This window comes from Panthera leo, chromosome A2 (genome assembly GCF_018350215.1).
Source record: "Panthera leo isolate Ple1 chromosome A2, P.leo_Ple1_pat1.1, whole genome shotgun sequence".
NCBI classification, from domain to species: domain Eukaryota; kingdom Metazoa; phylum Chordata; class Mammalia; order Carnivora; family Felidae; genus Panthera; species Panthera leo.
Window position 1 is genome coordinate 17,986,059 of NC_056680.1, and position 20,444 is coordinate 18,006,502.

Here is a 20,444-nt window from a genome sequence, read left to right on the forward strand (position 1 = left end):
CCATCTTGCTTTCCTGCTGCAGGACTTAGAGAACCAGATGCACATAGCAGAGCAGAGGAGGAGAACCCTGCTGAAGGATTTCCATGACACCTAGGTGGGACACGGGCATGCTGGAGTGAGGAAGATGTGGCTGCGAGATCTCCTGGCTGCCGTACTGCATGCTGCAGGCTCTGCCTTTCACGACCCCAGGCAACAGCCAGGGCCCCACTCCTGAGAGACACTGGCCGCACACCTCTTAGTCCACTTCTGTTTTCTTCTCATCTTTTTGCTTTTCGTTTTTACCAGGGTAGAGGCCATGTTGAATTGGCCTCTTTTCAGGACTTTTAATTCCCCCTGGATGGTTGTTGGGAGGGAGGGAAAGTTTTTTCTGAATGACTATTAATAGTATTAGATCATTACAACTTATGTAATTTTCAAAAGTTGTATAATTATACAAAAAAAAAAAAAAAAAGCAAACCATAGAATTACACAGAACCCTTTTTAAAAATAAATTGGCAATGGAGTGTTTTACCCTCTAGCTATTTTACTTAGAATATAACATTTGCTGCCTGCCCCCACTGCCTCAGAATGTCTACTGTAAGAGGGCCCCAGGGGTCTCTGTTTTTGGATTCTCATGTGTCTGGCCACAGCTGGTGTCCCAAGGGAAGAACGTGGGTGGCAGATGGTGGGGAATGGAGTTGGCCTGTGTGATGGGCACGGAGCGCAGAGAATCACATCATGCCTTCTGCCTGGTCCTTAGAGGCCTTTTAGTGGTTGGATGCACCTGCCTCACCTTGCAGTGAGGAGATAATACAGAAAAGGGCCTTGTCACAGGGTGTCATTGTCTGATGGCACTATGTGTCTGTGAGCTCATCTTTCTTCCAGGTTTACCTGGGTCTGGCTACTGAGACCAGCCCACAGCAAAGCATAGGTGAGCTTGTGGCCCTCCAGACCAGGGGATGTGAGTTCAGCACAGTTGTTTCATTTTGTCTCCTAAAGATAGAGATCTACTTTTAAAGGGAATTATTCCCCCAAATAAATTTGTTTTACCTTGGTCCCTTCTTTTGTGCCAGTGTTCTGGTGGTGTAACTAACCAGGTTCACAGATGGCCATTCACAACCTGACACTGTCCTGCTACACTGTTCTCTGGTGAACTTCAGGGTCAGAGTTCAGCATGGCCCTCCCAAGGGCACTGGTATTCCTGCCTCAGGGGCCTTGTTTGCACACATGGTTTTTATGTTATCTGGAGTGTGTTCTGTGGCTGCTCTGGAGGGTTGGGTGCTCTCCCACTTGCCTGGGTTTAGCTGTTGGAGGACACCATCTCTGGGGTCTGGGAGTCTTGAGGCCAGGAGAGTCCTTGGTTTGTAGTCTCAGCTATGATGCTAGAAGGGCTGGTCAGGGGAGAAGGCCAGCTTTTGCACAGTAGAGTACAAAGGAACAGGTGGTTTGTGTGGTGTCCTGCCTGTCCTGAGCCTGGTCCTATGGGCCTTTTAAAAGTTACTTTTGTGATTCCTGGGGTTTCTGTGACTTTGTTCACTGCCTCCCCTCTGAGGCTGTCCATACTCGACAGGGCCTCCTTAACCTCCTAGAAGAGTTGCTTGGGAGATCTGTGAAAATATTATTTTGGAAGTTCTTTGATATTCAAACATTTTCACCTTGGTCAGCAATTTCCCAGGTATCATGTTAGCTGTAAACTGAATCACTCTTGAAGATAGAAGACAGCTGTGACTCTTGGGATCTATCTCTTTCTGTCACCTACAAGGGAGGAACTGTGGGGTGGAGTGGGAAAACAGGCTAGGAGGGCAGCAAATGAGCCCAGAATTGAAACAGTGGGGAGCTCACTGAAGGAGGAACATGCCTGCTTGCAGGACCTCGGGGTGGGTGTCAATGCTGCATTGACACGTGGAAGATCCTGGCATCTGGAGCCTTTACCTCTCTTACCAAGTCCTTTCCGTGTCACCACCATGGCACAGGACCTGTGTTGCAGCTCTGCGCCTTAAGTCACACCCTGGGCATCCCTGGGCATTGTTTGGACTGCACGGCTGCCACGTAGTGCACTTGTACCCAGCTGTGGCCCCCAACCACTAGAGCTGTAGGAGGTTCTGTGCCCAGACAGTAGCCTGCAGCCCTTGACCTGTGGAGAGCTTCCTTTTGTGTCCCCAGTAGCTGTCCTTTGCTAACATCATCAGGAAGATGAGAAAGATCAGGCAGAATTTTTCTGCCCTACAAAGGATGGAAGATAAAGGAAGGCACAGTGTTTTCATGAATTTACCTTATATCTTTGTTTTCTTCAAAGAAAAAATTGAGGCAATGTCATCTGCTCAATGTTGAGTGGTTTATTCAAAATAAACTGAAAGTTTCTGATTATAAAACTGTGTAGGGTCTTTCTTCCAAGGATGTAAGTAACCTGAGCCAATACCCCAGGGGATTCTGGCCAGTGAGCGCCAACCAAATGGGGGTCTTCCTGCTGATCAGCTCTGTCCTCTAGAGAGCTGGGAAGAACCCACTGGCCTCTGTTCTGCCTTCTCTGGCTTGCTGGCGAGAGGGCATCCAGAGGGAAGTGGAATATCCTGGCAGTTTTTGCTCTCCTCTCCCTCCCTGGGTTGCAAGTCATACCACTCCCCCCACCACACACAGATCCTGGGATTGTAGCAGACTACCAGTGGGAATGCCCCACAGCTGCTGCTGAGGCCCTGAGCCCCTCATCCAGAAGACCCCCTGGGTCCCTGCAAAGCAGATGGGGAAGCCTAGGGTTATACAGTATGGCAGGGGTGTTGTGCCTTCACAGGGGCTCTGGGGTTACAAAGAGAGGACCCTAGACAGAAACCTGAGTGCACAGAGTTTAATCCCAAGGATTGAGGACAGGAAATGGAGTTTGGGTTCTGATCGAGTCCACGCTTGTGGTGGGAAGAGTGGCAGCAACTTCAGTGATAGCTCAGGGGTGAAGGCTCCAAAGCTGTGGGCAGCATGCAGAGGGCAGGCAAGGCCAGAGAGGCCCTAGACCCTGCCAGTCTGAACGCCACAGCTGCTCATCCCTGGGCCTCGGATGCACCACGCCCCATGCACGGTACTGGGCATACAGTGGTGTGCAAAAGATCCATGGGTTTTACCCTCTCAGAGCCTCCAGAACATGCGGGACACGGATGGAATTGATCACTATACCATTAGAGATCCTAAAAGAGAACAAGAGCTAACACATTCTGGCTAGAGGAGGGATTTTCCACGTAAGTCTCCAGGGTTCATGCAACAATCAGCATTGTCTCTGCCCTGTTTTGGGTACTGAGGACACAGCTATTGGCTTTGGCTTGTTAGGCCAGTTTCTGTCCCTACAAGATAATCACACTTAAGGGTTACTGAGCACATAGCCCATTTAGTCCTCTGAGACACCCAGGCGCCCCAGGACATCCACCCTCTTAAGGTGAGCCAGCCTGAGCAGTGAGAAACCTTATGGTCCTTTTAAAAATAATAAATTTAAAAATGGGGCACCTGGCTGGCTCAGTCGGTAGAGGATGTGATGCTTATCTCAGGATCATGAGTTCAGGCCTCACGTTGGGTTTGGAACCTACTTAAAAAAAGAAAGAGGGGCACCTGGGTTGTTCAGTCTGTTAAGCGTCCAACTTCGGCTCAGGTCGTGATCTCACAGCTCTTGGGTTTGAGCCCCACATCAGGCTTAGTGCTGGCAGCTCAGAGCCTGGAGCCTGCTTTGGATTCTGTTTCCATCTCTCTCTGCCCCTCCCCCACTCACTCTCTCAGAATATAACATTAAAAAGAAAGGAGGAAGGGAGGGAGGGAGACCTTATGGCCCTTAGGTGCCAAAAGGAACATGGGTTTTAAAAGGCCAAGAAGTTAGCTTATATCATGGTTGTGAAATTCCCACAACCAACAGCAGGTGGAGCAGAAATAAGCAATGAGCATCCTCTCCTATCCCCCTTCCCCTTCCACTGAGCTCCAACAGGCTTGCTTGCCTTCTGTTTTCTGGTGATGAGTTAAAGAAGGAGCTGTGCATGGCAGTGGGCATAACTCACTTGGATACAGGAGACAGGAGATAGGAATATAGGAGAATGGTTCAGAAAAAAATGAGCAGTATGAAGATTTTGAGGTGATCTAATTATAGGTATTAAAAGGCTAAAGAGGAAATGGTCTCAACGTTCATTCATGGGTACCAGAAAATGATGACATCCTTGGTAAAACTGTGACTCGGTTGTTGTTTTTCACATTAAAGAATTTAGAAGATTAATACAATTGGGGGGAAATTTTGTTTTCAATTGTTCTGTGTACGTGGAAGTTGAGAGACTTCTGACCTAACTGGAGTAAAGACAAGCTGCAGGAAATCTGGACACTTTGAAGTTGGTAATAGAGTTTTCTTCCTTCTGAATCAGAAACATTTCTTTTGTGACCATTCTAGTATTTATTTACTTATTTTTAGAATTCGTTTCAGGGAGCAGGGCCAGGCCCTTACTGCCTCTGTCTTCACCTCCATGCACAGGGAGTCCAGGCTTACCTGGTTACCCACAGAACTGTCAGTTCCCACTCCATCTGAAACGGGATGCTGGACCAGTGGTGGTGTTTGGTCAGCATCCCAACTTTGGCCGAGCCATTGAGCCGTAACAGTTCCCATTACCACCTGGCCCTCTTCCCCTCTTAGAAATGTCCAGAATGTCTCCTTTGGTTGAGCAGTGTTTCTCTGTAGTATCCTAAGGAGATTGACAAAATGGTCCCTGAGGGTGGCTGGATGAGATGCACCCATGTGCTTGAGCACTGGTGAAACCTTCTGTTGTGTGTAAAATCTCTGAGAGAAAGAGGTGGCCACTCAAGCCCCCGGCCCGCTCTACTGGAGACACCAGAAAATACAGACTCCACTTTTCTAGAAGGAAATAGGGAGAGGGGGTGTATTAACAGAGTAGAGAGAAGCCACTAGTGGGACTTGCCTCAGTGGTGTTGCTCTTGTCTGCATGTCGGCTTCTGTTCTGGGGCATGTGCATCTCTGCCTGAGAATAACCCAGTCCTAGAAGAGCAGGGAACATGAAAATGCCTAGGCTTTGGCACTTGGGCACTGGTATGTCCTCCCATCTCCATACCTGGTGATAATCTGAGTTTAATCTTCCTCTGAGGTGATGGTGTCTCAATTATAGAAAAGTCCCTTTCTCCGTCTTCACCTGTGCCAGGTTTGAGGCAAGGAATGTTCCTGTGCACCTGAGTACCTGCTTGCATTGCTGCACGTTACTTACTGTTCAGGGTTTGAGCTTCCTGGTGTCAGGACTTCTTCAGAAGCCCTCTCTGACCACTCCAGACCAGATTCCACAGTCTACGCGTGTATGTGGCATCAAGCAGCTTCTTTTTTTTTTTTTTTTTTAAGTTAATTTATTTACAGAAAGAGGGTGCACGCATGGGGGAGGGGCAGAGAGAATCCCAAGCAGGCTCCCTGTCAGGGCAGAGCCCAATGCAGGGCTCCATGCAATCCCACCAATCATGAGATCATGACCTGAGCTGAAATCGGGAGTCAGCCGCTTAACCCACTGAGCCACCTAGGCACCCCATCATGAGGCAGCTTCTTAAGCCCTTACTGCTATGTTTCTGTGTGAGGTCCAGACTGACAGAGTGGACTTCCAAGGCGTTCTTGGCCTCCTACGCTGGCGAGCATCAGTGCCTAAATCTGTGGATCCTACGCCATCACATGCGCAGTCATCGGCCTCCTTGGCGCCCCCAAACCGCCGCATTATTGAGTCATCTTTTGGCACCGTCTCCTCGCTGCCACCCTACTCCCCGGAATGAGAAAACGCAGACCATACATTTCCAGAAAGAGGGAAGCGCATCTTAACCAGGGGACGGAGAAACTTCTAATGGGGTTTCCTTTAACAGCGCTGCTCTTGTCCGCATCTCCATTGGGAGTGGGGGGCGATCGGCTTCTACCCTGGGTAGTGATTATCTCCTCCTGACGATAATCCAGCCCGGGAAGAGAAACTCCCAGGTGGGCCGGGTCCAGGGCGCAAAGGAGACCGAGCACGGCTCAGGGAGAAATAGGGCGGCGTGGGGGCGGCGCGGGGGCGGGCGGGGGCTGTTATGGCTGGCGCAGCATCCCAGGGCACCGTCTCCTAGAGACCGCGGCGCGCGCGGGCTCCGCGGCGGTTGTCCGGGCGACGGCGCTGCACGGCGCGGGCATCCCCGCGGCCCCTCCTCTGGACGTGCGCGCGACCTGGGCGCCATGGCGGCGGCGGCGGCCCCGAGGCCAGAGGCCGCGAGTCCGAAGTGGGCACCGCCTGAACGTGAGCGGGCCGGGGCCGCGGCCGGGCTGGACGACTGCGAGGACGCACCGGTCCGGCCGCTGTGCAAGCCCCGCGGCATCTGCTCGCGCGCCTACTTCCTGGTGCTGATGGTGTTCGTGCACCTGTACCTGGGCAACGTGCTGGCGCTGCTCCTCTTCGTGCACTACAGCAACGGCGACGAGAGCAGCGACCCCGGGCCCCAGCGCCGCTCCCAGGGCCCCGGGCCCGCGCCAACCCTGGGTCCCCTCACCCGGCTGGAGGGCATCAAGGTGAGGACCCCCGCCTCGCTACGCTCCAGGCCCTGCACGGCCGAGCCCGTGACAGCCGCCGCCCAGCCCACGACCTCCACGTTGCTCCCTGCGTCTGCCCCGCGCGAACCCCGCTCGTCGCGCTCGGGGCCCCGCGCGCCTGTACTTTCCTCGGGCGTTGCGGCCTGGGGCCCGAGCTGCCCGCAGTGCCCCTTTCCCTTAGGTGGGGCACGAACGTAAAGTCCAGCTGGTCGCGGACAGGGATCACTTCATCCGAACACTCAGCCTCAAGCCGCTGCTCTTTGGTAAGTTCGCCGGGCGCTCCTGGGAAGGGCCAGGGGCTGCGGTTTGGGGGTGCCTGGAGGCTTGTTTTGACCACGTGACTTCTGTTTTGAAAATGGCTGCTTCAGAGTAGCTCTTTTTCCACCCAAAGGTTTCCCAAAATGCAGTACCCGCCCCCACCTCCATAATAGGGTTGTACAGGGTGACCTTTCCACACTCCCCTCTCTGACCCCTACTCTACAGCTGATCCTTCCATCACAGGGCTGGGCAATGTGACCCTGAGGCCATTGTCTAAACATTTCATTGAAACTGTCTTTGGACACTCCCTGCCATCATTAATTCTGTCATATTCTAGAATGGGGGAGCGTGGGAGAGACTAATAACCAGGTCCTAGCTGATCTCAGGGCCTCTGAGGAAGACTCTCACTCCCAAAGTGGGCCCTGTGGGCTGATGAAAAGCACTCTGTCCAATGTGAATGTCAGTGCCCCCAAACCTGCCCTCCTGGACCACCAGCCTTAGCTACCAGCACCTTGGGGTTCTTAGGATGGAGTTGTAGGCAAAACCTTCTAGGGTGGCCTCATTTGGAAGCAGCATCATAAGCTCACATTTTCCGAGCTCTGGTTATGTGCTAGGCTTCATGTGATCGTTTCATTTCATTCTTACACCCCCTCGGTGAGATGAGTGTGGATCCCACCCTCAGGTTACTGGGTGAGAAAGTGAAGCACAGAGAGCTGTGGTTGCTTGGTCAGGCTCATACAGCTAGTTCAGGGATGAAGCTAGGATTAGAACCCAGGCAGCCTGTCTCCAGGGCCCATACTCTAAAGCCAACATTCTGGCTGAGAAGATTCAGAAGTCCTTCAGAGACCACCAGTGTCAACAAGGTGGGGTTCCCCAGAACCATGACCTTGCCCAGGATAGGTTTGCCCACCCAACCCTAGGTACTCAGTCTCAGTGACACACTTACCACAGACTTGGGGCCATTCCTGCCTGCTGTGGGATGGTGTGGGTAAGGGGCTTTAAGAAGGGGGCTGGGGACCAAAGCAGAGCATCTGAGCTCATGCCATTACCCCTGGGGCAGAGGGCCGTGGTTGAGAATTATACTTAGGCCTTTGAGAATGATTTCACATGCATGCTGTGTGAGGGGAAATAGGTAATGTCGGTCCTGTTCTGGGAAGGACCCTAGAAGGTTGTTACTGTTATTATTACTACTGCATAACCGATGAAGTCTATGCCAAACACTATTTTAAGGCTGAGAACACAGCATTGAACAAAATAGGAGGAAAACAACAACAACAACACACATCTGAAGCTGACATTTGAAAAAGAAGACAGTAAATAAACAAGCAAGTATATATGGCGTGTCAGATGGTGATACACGACTGCAGACAAATAAGGCAGAATTTCAACTGGGGTTGAATGAAACTCTTAATAGAGGCCAAGGAGGCCAAGGTAGGCCTCCCTGCAGACTTGTAGGAGCTGTGGGATCAAGGCAGGTGGCTGTCAGGAAAAGGTGATCCAGGCAAAGGGAACAACACTCACCCTTTTACTGCTACACTGCCATGAACAGACACATCTGAAGGGGTTGTACTGTCTCCCGTCAGCCTTCTTGGGACATGTAGACACTTAATTCAGATGAGCCATGAGGCCATAACCGTACCCCTCACCCCCTAACATGCAGCTGTTGCATCAAAGCCTTACAAAGCTGAGAATGAGAAACCCAAACCCCATAAATTGCAGGAAGCAGGAGAGATGTGACAAAAGGTCAGCTGGTCCTGGTTAAGCCATCCGATGGGTCTGTGTATCCGCAAATCACAAAGGGCTGTGGCCCCCCAATTTTCTCAAACTCTTACATTGCCTTTGAGTACGCTGGTGGACGGTGTCCCAGGTTTTACCCTGAGGCTTGCTCCTTGGTGAAACGAGGTGAGCCACATGAAGAAGAGATTAGTGATTACAGGAAGTCCACTTGTGAGGCAGGAAAAGCACAGGGGAGAGGGTGTGAGAGGAGGAGGAGTTCCTGAATGCGTGGTGTTGGATGAACCCAAAGAATGAAGCCTCATCTCAAGGAGGAGTGTCTGTCTTCTGTGCCTGTTTAGTCATCTACTGTCACCCTAAAAAGGCAGGAGGGCCTAAGGAGAATGGGCCTGCTGTGGGTTCTGTCACCTCTGCCCTGCTGCTCTTGGCTCCAGACCTGTGACCTTCAACCTCAGGGACCCAAGATGCCAGGGTTCAAGGGGTGGGTGTTCATAATGTAAGCTGGGGCAAGGGGGTTGGGTTCTGCCCCAGGGTGCCTCCACCTGCATGGGAGGGAGCCCCACCATTTCATGGGGAAGACCCCATGCAACCACCAGTCTCTCCCTTTGGGAGACATTTCCTGTTTCCCACCTTTATCCCTAGAGACATGGGGCAAGCGGGACCAGGCCACAAAGGCCCCACCCTGAGTTCTTGCCGTAATACCTACTTGACTGTGGTAGGCATTTTGCAAAGATTTGGACTACTGGAAGTCAGCTGAGGACTTCATCCTGTTCCGTTCAGAAGGGAGGTGTCCCAGTTTTGAGTCATTGTCATCTCTCTGGGGACACTGCCTTCTTTCATGTGGCTCACTTCTCCTTCCATCCCACCCCACCCTCATTCTGTGTTTGAACAGATCGATCTTACCACCCCCTTCCTTAAAAGTCTCCAAGATTCCCACTTCACTTCTAAGTTTCATTTGGTACCCTCATCTTCTGCTGCCCCCTCACTCACTCACTGCTGTCCCCAAGCTCATGCTGCCTTGGGGCCTTTGTGCTATGCTCACTACCAGAAAGCTCACATCTAGCTCTTCCCACAAAGAGGATGGCTTCAGCTCCATTGGGCCTCTACGCATACATCCCCTCCTCAGATACCTCCCTTGACCTCAAACTGGTCTTAAGAGGTTCCGAGATGCTCTTACATCAGCCTGCTTGGTTTTCTTCTCAGCGCTTGGCATCATTGGAGACTATTTTCTGTATTTATTTGTCATTTTCATGCCTCTGCCCCTAAAGATGAGCTGCATGCAGAGGAGGCCTGATTTGTGCTGGCTGTGTAGCCAGGAGCCAGAGTCGTGTCTATTGCTGGTCCTTATTGGCTGGCTGGAGGGATTTACTGGGCACTCAGCCAGACCAGCACCTATCTGCTTGCTTGAAGTGACTTCCCACCACCCTGGCAAGTGCCCCCGGATTCGGCACTCCCTTCAAGAGCAGCAGGGGGCACTTTCAGAAGGCCAACAAGAGCTTTAGCCCATTTTCTTACTATTTAAGGTAAATGAGTAACTTAACACCAGTACACAAAACAATTTATCTTAAAACCATGACTGCTTTATCATAGGATTTCCAAGTCAGTTCAAGAAAACAATTAGGCAGTTACTTAAGACCACTGTGTTCTTGACAAACACTGGAGGCCCAGAAATAGGGGAAGAACTTTTTGTGTGCATATAAGTTCAGATTTGTAAGCAGCTTAATACAATTTTCTGCATGGACCTCTCTCCACCCCCTGTGCTTTTGCATGGGCCTACCGCTTGGGGCAGTCTGTGTGTGGCTTGACAAGTAGCATCCTGCCCAGAATGAGCAAAGCCTGAGGTTTTGCACCTGCCCTGAAATAGATTGGGCTGCTGGGGCTTGTGGGCATTAGCCAGGCTGTCATCCCAGGCCTGGGACAGAAAGGTGGTCTTGCCTACCCAGCACACACAGCTGCCAGGGAGCAAGCCTCCTTCATGTCTGGGCAGAGCACTATAGCTCAGGAAGGGGCCCTTTAGCGTTGATCACAGAAGGGTTTATGCCCTGCTTGGGCTGTTCCTGGGGCTGGTCTATAAGTATCCATGAAGGGCAGCAGATAGAGGGTTTTATGTATGTCCAGCCAGGGCAGGACATGGTTTGTATGGCTGCTGCTGAGGCTGTGGCTACAAAGTCCCAGGCTCTTCCTGCATTAACTCCTATTCTGGGCACTGGTGATGGTGCCACCTGCGCACCGCCAACTGCAGATTTCTGTGACCTTGGCTCCAGGCGTAGGCTGTGGTTACCAGCAACCGATGGCCCTGCACCTCCCCGCTTAGCACGTAGGTCCCAGCATGCCTTCCTCGCAAGAGGTTGTGCATGCATGTGGCATCCAGCTGCAGCCAGCGACGCAGAATAGGCGCCAGTTCCACAGCAGGCAGTGGGCCTGCCTTCAGCACCTCTAGCCCGGAGTCCAGGTTGCAGTCTCAGAGGCCAAAGGACAAGCCGTTGCATCGGGAGAGCCTGACCTTCACTGCTGAATGGGACCAGAGGAGTGGGGTGATGTGCAGGGCTTCTAAGAATAACCCCCCACCCCCCACCACCTAGTGACCCACACCCTCTTGTGATGCTCTACCCTTAATCAGGATCCTAGGGAAGGGCTGAAGTCCTGGCGGCCACTCTCCTAGGCAGATTTGTTTGGTGTGTTGTTTTAGCAATGCCAAGCTTATTAAAGGCATTTATTTTGTAGCTTTAACCAGGTATAGCATTTAAGTGTCCCCTCTTTCATCTGTCTTATCCAAGCTGGGAGCTGGGATGGAGGCAGTTGTAAGGTGGGTGTAAGGAGTACTGGACGCTAGGGATGGGCTCACCAAAGTCGCTGGCACAGAGCGCGTCCAGAACCTCGTTGGATGAGCGGGCGTCCTGCAACTCGCAGTCCCTGCAGCTGGCGCGCGGCACTGGGGGGAGGGGGGGAGGGGCCGAGTGAGGCTCCGCCAGCCGAGAGTGGGGGAAGGGCCGTCAGCGCGGGCTGGGGGAGCCTTCCCATGGGCCCCTCGATCTTCACCCTTTCTGAGACCTGCTGCTATGGCCAGTCCCTGTCTTCCCTACCAGAGAGACCCGTGTACCTGGCCCTGCGGGGAGCGGCTTGGAAGGGTGGGGCGCTGCCCGTGGACATGGCCTGGGGGCCGCGTGGGGACTCACGTGGGCGGCCCAGGCGGGAGCCTACGGAGACAGCCGCGACGCAGAGGCTGTGCCCGGCGGGGAAGCGGCCGCAGTGCAGGATGGCGGGCCAGGGGTAGCCGTAGCAGGCCATGATGGGCGCACAGCTGGCCTGCACGGCCTCACACAGACTGCGGCACGGGTAGATGAGCCTGCGGAGGTGGGGGGAGGGGAAGTATCGGGTGGCCGGGCGCTCAGGACTTCCTGGCCCCTGGGCTGGAGCTCCTGTCCCGTCCCAGTGCAGAGGTACAGCCAGTGACTCCACGGTTGCTGGGCAACGACACCTGGTCACCTGGCAACAGCCCTCAGCCCCGCAACCTCCTCCCAGCGTTTAGGTCTTACATCCCCCACCGTCCTCGCGTGGTGCTCGCGTGGCTCGGGCCACTATCCCGCTTTCCAGCGCACCCCGCCCCCCTCCAGCCATGGCGGAAGTCCACTGACGGGGAGAGGGTTGTATGCGAAGGACCCTGCACTGGGGGCCTTCACTCCCCCATTTCGGAGGGAGAAAAGAAGAGCCCTCCCTCTTGTCCTGAAAGGCCTGCAGGAGACTGCCGCTTCTGGTCGAGGCTGGGGTTGGCAAAGAGCTCAGAGGCCTGATCATTGGATTCTGAAAGAGCTCATTCTTGCTGCTACTGGCGTGGTCACCCTGAGGCTCTGGGAAGGTCCCTCACTCTGCAAAGAAGGAACTGAGGGAGCCGTTCACGGGATAGGTTAGGCTGGGGAAGAGGAATCAGCCTTGCCATCTCTGGACTCTGGGAGAAAAGGCCCCCAGATGAGATGTGGCTCCGTCTCTTGCTGGGATCTCTTGGGCAGAGTTTCCACACCCACTGGAGAGGGGCTTCTGCCCCGCCCCCCAGCCAAAAACAGCCTACCCACTTGTCATACCTTGTTGATGTTCAAGAGCCCTTGAGGATTCATGGGTCCAGAGGTGCTCACCATCGATGGTCCCTTACCTATGTCTCCTCTGTCCCATAGGCACCTGCTCCCCTGTGCCAGGAACACCCTGACAAAACAATCCTTCATCTTCATTTCCCTCCCCACCCCTACCAGCACCTAGCATGGATAGGTATCCAGCAGTGGTTAGTGAACAGACCCTGGCAGAGGAAAGGCCCCCCATCCACCCTCACCTAGGAGCCCCTGCCCTACCTGTCAAGGCACACAGGGGCAAAAAGGGAGCAGAGGAAGAGGCGGGCATCAGGGTGGCACTCCCTGGCCAGCAGGGGCAACCAGCTGACTGACTGCTGGACAGCCTCAGTTGCCGTGTCATGATCCAGCAAGTTGGGCAGCCGCATCTCTGTGTAGCCAATGTCATGGCACAGCGCCATGGCTTGGGGAATAGGCATGCACCGTGTGGGGACCCAGGGAGCCCCTACCCCACTGTCACCCCACATCACCACCAGTGCCACAAACAGCCACAGCCTTTGATCCATCACCTGCTCTGTCTGCCTTGGTCTCAATGAGTTGAGGTTGAGGGCTTTATAGGGCTGCATGCACACCCCAGGAGGCTGTGTTTGTGCAGCCTCCTAGGTGCTGGGACCCATCTGCTTAGGCCCCAGTGTGCTGGCCTGAGCCATTTGCATTTGATTAGCACACTGCAGGGGACTGTAGAGGTTGGTGGCATCTCCTTTGGGTCTACGGATTACCAGCACTTAATAAACTGAAGAAACCTGGGCCTGTGTTTTCTTTTCTTTTTCTGGTTTACTTTTCTTGTTTGTTTATTGTTTAAACTATCAGGAGGTGACTGTTGACTAGCAGTTTGGTGTCATCCATTGTCCAGTGCTACCCCTGCCTCCCCAGTGGATGGCTCATACCCTTTCTGGGTTTACTGGGTTGAGGGGTCAAGCAAGCCAGAGTGGGGGGCCTTTGTCCTGCCTTTAGTGTCATCACATCTGGGTAACCTACCCATGGAAGCTGAATGTGGTTGTGATCATGGACTCTGGAGTGCAACAGCCTGGGTGGCCCTAAGCAAGTTGCTGATGTCTCTGTACTTGCCGTGCGTCATGAATAGGAAGGCAAACTGATGGGGCCCTTTTTTCTAGGATGAGTATAGGGATTAAGGAGTTGACGATGTGATTAGGACAGGGTACAGAGTCTATACCACCTAAATGTGATCTGCTGTGATAACCACTAAAAATCATTTTAGTCCTGGCTCTGAGCAGCCATTTTCCTTCCTCTTGGCAATGACCGGAACTTCATGCTGGGAGTGTAACCCAAAGAAGTGGTAGACCACGCTGCAGTCCTGAGGGGTCACTGTGATGGTGTGGCCCTGCCTCCACCTCTTGGTGGCCTCTTGGTCCCCATCTAAGGAAGTCTTGTTTCCCAGGAATGAGGGAATGTAGCTCCTAAAAGTGCGTGGGGACATTGGGGTGTGGGACCCCCAGGTGAGAGGCTCACTTTCCAGCTCATCCAAGCTGCTTGTGAGGCTGGTGTGGTGGCATCCAGCCAGGCCTGACTGGCTTTTACTCGGGCTTAGAGGCATGACATTCAGTGTACACTTGTTCCCAAAGCAAAGGACACCCAGACGTCTTCCCAGAGCATCTGTCAAAGACCTGAGTGACCCCCACCACCACCACTGATGTGCCAGCACTGGGCATCTCAGCCCTGGGCAGAAGACTTGTGCAGAATAGAGGGCAAGGACTGGCCTACAGCACTGAATGTTTTACACTTTGTTTTTATTTGAACAATTCTGAAAAGCAAAATTGAAAGCAAAACCCAGCCACCATCATCCACTTTTAAATATATACCAAATAAGAAGTGGAGGTCAACCCTCTGGCCTTCAGTCCCACTGCAAGGTGGGTTAACCCCTATCCAGCTTAGCTCTGGCGAGCTTTCCAAGACTCCTCTGGGACGTGTGTTCTCTCAGCATCAAAGAAAGAAGCCCCACGTTCCAAATGCTGGCCAACCTTTGCAGGACAACTCAATCTTGGGGTCGGAGTCCAGAGTAGAGGTAAAGGGGTGTGTGAGGTCCTGACGTGGTGACCACCAGGGGACAGAGAGTACCCTAGAAACTCTGCAGAGAAGGTACTGGTTGCATCACTGCCTGGGCTCAGCCCTCGGCTTCACCCACCTCCTCTCCTGGCAGAAATCCCTGGCTTCCTGAGTGATGAAGAGTGTCGGCTCATCATCCACCTGGCCCAGATGAAGGGGCTACAGCGCAGCCAGATTCTGCCCACTGAAGAATACGAGGAGGCAATGGGCACAATGCAGGTCAGCCAGCTGGACCTCTTCCGGCTGTTGGACCAGAACCATGACGGTCGCCTGCAGCTCCGCGAGGTTGGGATCCTGGGGTCTGGAATAGACACAGGGTGGGAGCGCCCTGAATTGTCTTTCTGGTGGCCTGCTCAGCCCTGGCCCTGAGAGTCAGGTGCCACCTCAGATCAGCTTGGGCATGCTCAGTTCCAGAGGCCCCCTCCTTCACTGGAGAGCCCCTGGCTGCCCTGGGAACCCCAGAAGATGGCAGGAGAATCCCCCTGGGGGTGATGACCTTTATTGCCACAGTTCCTGGGTGGTGCACCATCTGTGATCTGGATTCCTTGCTGCCACGGCTGGGGTCCCCACAAAACCCATGGTGGAGGGGTGGCAGCTCTGAGGTAGCCAGAAGTCTGCATCTCTCTTTTACATGCCCCTCACTCACACCAGGCTTCTGACAGAGGTCTTGGCAGGGTATGTGGTCCCTTGCCTATACAGAGAATGCCTCACTGAGCCTGGGCTTCTTTGACGAGCTTAGTGGTCATGCTGTGGCCAGCCCTCCCCTTGGTGTCTGTTCTCTGCACTCAGGCCTTGGCCTCCCCACCTCACCTCGGGTATCTGAGTGGGATACAGTGCTGTCCTTCACTCTGCCCCCAACCAGCTGATGGTGCTCCCCATGGAGGCCACAGTCCCAACAGGGGCAGGAATGCCTATGGCCTGCAGGCCTCTTAACTATCTTCCTGGCCTCCTCCCCAGATGCCTGTGGGCCTTTCTGCCTACCATCCCTTCAGCTCAGGGACCTCAGGCTCTGTTCTGTGTCCTCACCCATACCCCATCACCTGAACCCTTAACCTTTACAGCAAGAACTGGGTGACTGTCTATGCTCTAGGGGCTCTCCATCATTGGGGCCACTCCACTGAGGGACCATCTTGTGCTTTAGGTCCTGGCCCAGACTCGCCTGGGAAATGGACGGTGGATGACTCCAGAGAACATTCAGGAGATGTACTCTGCGATCAAGGCTGACCCTGATGGTGATGGTGAGCCCATACCTCGCCACAGTTCTGTCTCTGTGAGCCTCCTGCCCCCACAGCCAGGTGGCCTCTATACCCACCTTCTAGAGTAGCCAGAGATGATGAGGTGAGGATCCAGCCTTGCCCTCACTCCTGGGCTGGGTCATCCCACTCCTCTTGATGACAGTCTAGAGGGACATTCTTGGAGGCCATTTTGACCTCAACAGGCAGAGACTGGGGTACAGGAGGGGGCTTGCTTGGCTGGCAGAGGGCAGAGTGGGCACAGCAGGAACAGGGCAGTGAGACCAGCTTGAGCTTGGCTGTTCACCCTGCTCCATCTTCCTCTTTTCAGCCAAGCGTGAGGTCTTCCCCAGAAGCCACCCTCTCTGGTCTGAGATCTTGCTTGCTTTCCTCTTGCCTGCCTAGAGTCATGCTAACTTCTGGGGGTGGTTTGGGTAGGGGAGCTGTCATACAAGTGCCCCACCCCCTCTTTGGTAATAATCCTCAGGATATTTCTGAGGTGTAGTCATCATTCACATGCCCAAGTTCTGGACAGAATGGGGAAGATACAACAGTGAAACAGGACTTGGAAGAATGGCCCTGTGGCTGGTGAACCCAGAGTGAAGGATCTGGCCAAGACCTGTGGCTGGAGGGGCACCATGATGCTACCATCCCTATGTACAGAGCCGGTAACAGGCCCACAGGCCTTAAGTGTTCCTCACCCTCAGAGATACCTGGGTCAAACAGTAGAAGGTTTCTTTCTTGGGTTAGCCAGGATTACATGGAGCAGACATCAGCTACTCTTCCAGAACCCCCAAAGGGTGGATTTCCTGTTTTGTGGGTTGGACAGGAACAGGGAAAGAGTGTTCTTACTTGGGAGAGCGGCCTGGCTTTCTTTGTTGAGGTAGACTGGTAACCCAGCAGACAGGACTGGCCAGATAGATATCTTCCACTCAGGATGGGACCTGAGGTCATAAGGGAACTCCTGGGGACCAGCCCCAGCTTAAACCCTACAGCGTGGAAGGCCCTGGACAGAACCCAGCCCTGACTGCTGTCTGTCTTCACCCTCTACAGGACCAGAGGGTAGCCACCATGTGCTTTAGAGCCACGCTGGAGGCCAGCCAAGGGCAGTGCTTGGCCTAAGGTCCTGGCCATATGGTTCACGCTTCCTTTGACCACCCTGCTGTGGCCAATCTAGTAGGGGTTAGGTCCTTTGGGGGACCAAATCAGGGTTTAAACTGAGGAAATGAATTTCCCTAGGTCTTCCTATAGGGCCTGATGTGACAGAAGGTTCATCTTACCCAAGAGTCCAGGTTGGGGGACAGGTACACATGGTCCCCCAGTGCCTGAGGCCAGGGGTAGGTAGGATGGTAAAGCCTGCCACTGTGGCTTCCTCACATGGGCTTGGGGGGCATGATGGTGGGGACCCTGTGCAGGAGTGCTGAGCCTGCAGGAGTTCGCTGACATGGACCTTCGAGACTTCCACAAGTACATGAGGAGCCACAAGGCAGCATCCAGTGAGCTGGTGCGGAACAGCCACCACACGTGGCTCTACCAGGGTGAAGGTGCCCACCACGTCATGCGCTCCATCCGCCAGAGGTGAGCCCTGGAGCAGGAGAAAGCCATGTGGGGCCCTCACAGAAGTCCTTGGCTGGGGCCTAGAGGACAGACTTGATTAGCCAACTCAGGATTAAGTTCTATTCATTAGACCAGGATTGGGACCCATTAAAAAGGCAATTAACAAAGGCAAATTAGCCCTAATTGTGGGCAAACAATAGACATTTGGGATTAGAGATAGATTGGAATATTTGTTTTTTGCTAATTAGAAAAATGACTTCTTATCTCCGTCTACAGGACCCCCTGCTCCTGAGCAGCCAGGGGTTTTAGATAAGGAACCTCCTTCCTGGAGGGAGTGACCCCCCCCCCACCCCCCCCCCCCCCCCCCGCAACTTGGTGGAAATCTCATCTTTCTCACCCAGCGAGGTCTCTGGCATCCAGGGAGAAGGGTTCATGGGTAACCCCTTCCTGCTCTTACAGGGCCAGTCTAGGGTGGCCTAAGGGGCTTCCGGGGAGGTGGGCAGGGGCAGAGCTTGTGGCATTCTGGGGGTCCAGCTCCTTCAGGGTGCTGCCTTGCATGAGATTACCCAGCCAAATTCCTACTGCCTACCAGGGTGCTACGCCTCACCCGCCTGTCACCTGAGATCGTGGAGCTCAGCGAGCCGCTGCAGGTTGTACGGTATGGCGAGGGAGGCCACTACCATGCCCATGTGGACAGCGGACCTGTGTACCCAGAGACCATCTGCTCCCATACTAAGTTGGTAGCCAATGAGTCTGTACCATTCGAGACCTCCTGCCGGCAAGTACCTCCCACCTGGGGTGGCCTTCAACTCCCAGACTAGACACTCCCATGACATAAACACAGTTCTGCCCTATGGGCATGCCCCCAGGGCCAGGAGAACATGGGAGCATCCTGGTTGAGGATACCCCATCTCTTGCCCTAGTTTGTTTACCAAGTGGCAGGAAAGGGGTGGCCATCTTGTCTCAGTGGCCAGACTAAGGTATGCACAGACACTGAAAAATTTCCCCAGAACTCTGAGGTAAGGGGAAAGGCTGGATTTCTGGCTTTTTTTTTTTAACCCCCATCCCGGGGTCTTGATTCTGCCTCCATTGCTGGAGGCCTCAGCTTCTCCCTTTGAAGCTTTGTCCCCCTCCTCTGCTAAGGCAGGGAGGCGGGTCTCTTCTCTTCATGTGGCTGCTCTGGGTCAGCCCCTTGTACTCCCCACCAGCCCTTCTGCATGGTCACACTGCTTCTGCTAGCCTACCTTTCCCAGCCAGCCACGTAATTTAGCTAAGTGCACCTGTGATGTTGGCCACACAAAACATTGTGACACACAGAAAGAGATGGTTTGTGGGAGGAGTAACAGGCTAGGGTCTTGGCACTGACCTGCAGTGTTGTCACTGATCCCAGCCTGCCCCTCTGGCCCTTGGGAACCTGGGCAGCTTATCCTGCCCACAGGTAAGCTCCTGGGAGTGCCCACAGCTGGGGACCTGCTCAACGGGCCCCCTGCCTTACAGCTACATGACAGTGCTGTTTTATTTGAACAACGTCACCGGTGGGGGCGAGACTGTCTTCCCTGTAGCAGACAACAGAACCTACGATGAAATGGTAAGGGCCAACCAGGCTGTTAACTCTGGTGGGATGGCAGGTTCTTGGGCAATCATAGTATATAACCTTCCAGACCTGGGATGAGGGGCCCAAGTGAACCCCTGGGCACATCTGACTGGTTTCCCTCTGGCCACTTTTGGCTGCCTGGCCTTGGCTTTTCGCAGTGGGGGCAAGTTTGAAAACCTTACCATCCTGCTGTCCACAGAGTCTGATTCAAGATGACGTTGATCTCCGTGACACTCGGAGGCACTGTGATAAGGGGAACCTGCGGGTCAAGCCCCGGCAGGGCACAGCAGTCTTCTGGTACAACTACCTGCCTGATGGGCAAGGTGAGGGCCTGTGGCCAGGCCAAGCATGCCTTGAAGGAAACTTCCCTTTATCCAGCCCAGACTGCCACCTTGGTGGGATGTTTCTAGCACCCCTACAAATGGTTTTCTGCCCCTAGTGCCTCCCAAAGATCATCCTTAGTGACTTCAGTGGCCTGCACCTGTGCAGCCTCCTAGGTTATCTTGAACCCTGTGATTGATTCCCTGATGCTCCAGCCTTCCAGCTCACTGGGGCTGGGGACACAGGTCTGTCACCAACCCAGGCTGTGGACAGGCCTGGCAGTAAGAAAGCTGGTTTCAGAAGACCAGTGGTATTGTCAAGAAAGAGTATTGTCAAGGTATTGGTTGGAAAGAGATGCTGAGTCCCCAAGGACACCTTGGGGCCAGATTTAACCACCTAAGATGTGTACAGCTGGGCCCACCCTTGTCATGCCCTTGGCCTGCATAAGGTCAAGCTCAGGTTAGCTCAGCCTAGAGTCCCTTCGGTCGCCTCCCTTGCTCATACCATCCACCTCTCCTAGGTTGGGTGGGCGACGTGGACGACTACTCGCTGCATGGGGGCTGCCTGGTCACACGTGGCACTAAGTGGATCGCCAACAACTGGATCAATGTGGACCCCAGCAGGGCGCGGCAGGCGCTATTCCAGCAGGAGATGGCGCGCCTGGCCCGCGAAGGTGGCACTGATGCGCAGCCAGAGTGGGCCCTGGATCGGGCCTACCGCGACGCGCGTGTGGAGCTCTGAGGGGAGTGTTGGCCCCAGCCCCCAGCCACAGGCTGCCCGCCGCCCCAGACGGGGGGGTTGGGGGTGAGACCCGCCTTTCCCCTGTCCAGATGCAGGCCAAAGGCCTGGCTGATGTCTTGCCCCATTCCTGCCTCCAGCCGCGACTAGGGCACAGTTCCTACATTCGTGTTATTTATTGTGTACAGACCCATGCTGCCCCCTAAAATAAAACCACACGGCTTTGAGCCGCTGGGCCCCCGAAGCAGCGGGTCGGGCCGGGGGAGGGGGAGGTAGATTGGGCCAGTACGAGCCCG

General features: G+C 54.1%; 2 protein-coding genes and 1 pseudogene across 7 annotated transcripts in view; 2 read left to right on the plus strand and 1 right to left on the minus strand.

Annotated features, from left to right (window-relative positions):
* Positions 1 to 2,351, plus strand: part of ARIH2 (ariadne RBR E3 ubiquitin protein ligase 2) — a 49,103-nt gene extending 46,752 nt beyond the window's left edge. For all 5 annotated transcript variants that reach the window (XM_042929278.1, XM_042929274.1, XM_042929276.1 and 2 more), the window contains one exon: positions 23 to 2,351. In XM_042929278.1, coding sequence (XP_042785212.1) covers positions 23 to 94 — 72 coding nt within the window. In that variant the 3' untranslated portion in view covers positions 95 to 2,351. The remainder of the gene's footprint in view (positions 1 to 22) is intronic.
* Positions 2,352 to 6,145: 3,794 nt separating this feature from the next.
* P4HTM (prolyl 4-hydroxylase, transmembrane) lies at positions 6,146 to 20,375 on the plus strand. 2 transcript variants are annotated; one of them, XM_042929318.1, is made up of 9 exons: positions 6,146 to 6,511; positions 6,714 to 6,795; positions 14,801 to 14,991; positions 15,848 to 15,944; positions 17,354 to 17,516; positions 18,088 to 18,273; positions 18,993 to 19,083; positions 19,289 to 19,412; positions 19,931 to 20,375. In XM_042929318.1, the coding sequence occupies exons 1-9, from the start codon at positions 6,182 to 6,184 to the stop codon at positions 20,149 to 20,151; spliced, it is 1,485 nt and encodes a 494-aa protein (XP_042785252.1). In that variant the 5' UTR covers positions 6,146 to 6,181; the 3' UTR covers positions 20,152 to 20,375. The 2 variants fall into 2 exon arrangements, with proteins under 2 accessions (XP_042785252.1, XP_042785253.1); XM_042929319.1 differs by having other exon boundaries at positions 14,801 to 14,925.
* Positions 10,719 to 12,479, minus strand: LOC122214325 (annotated as a pseudogene).
* Positions 20,376 to 20,444: the final 69 nt, after the last annotated feature.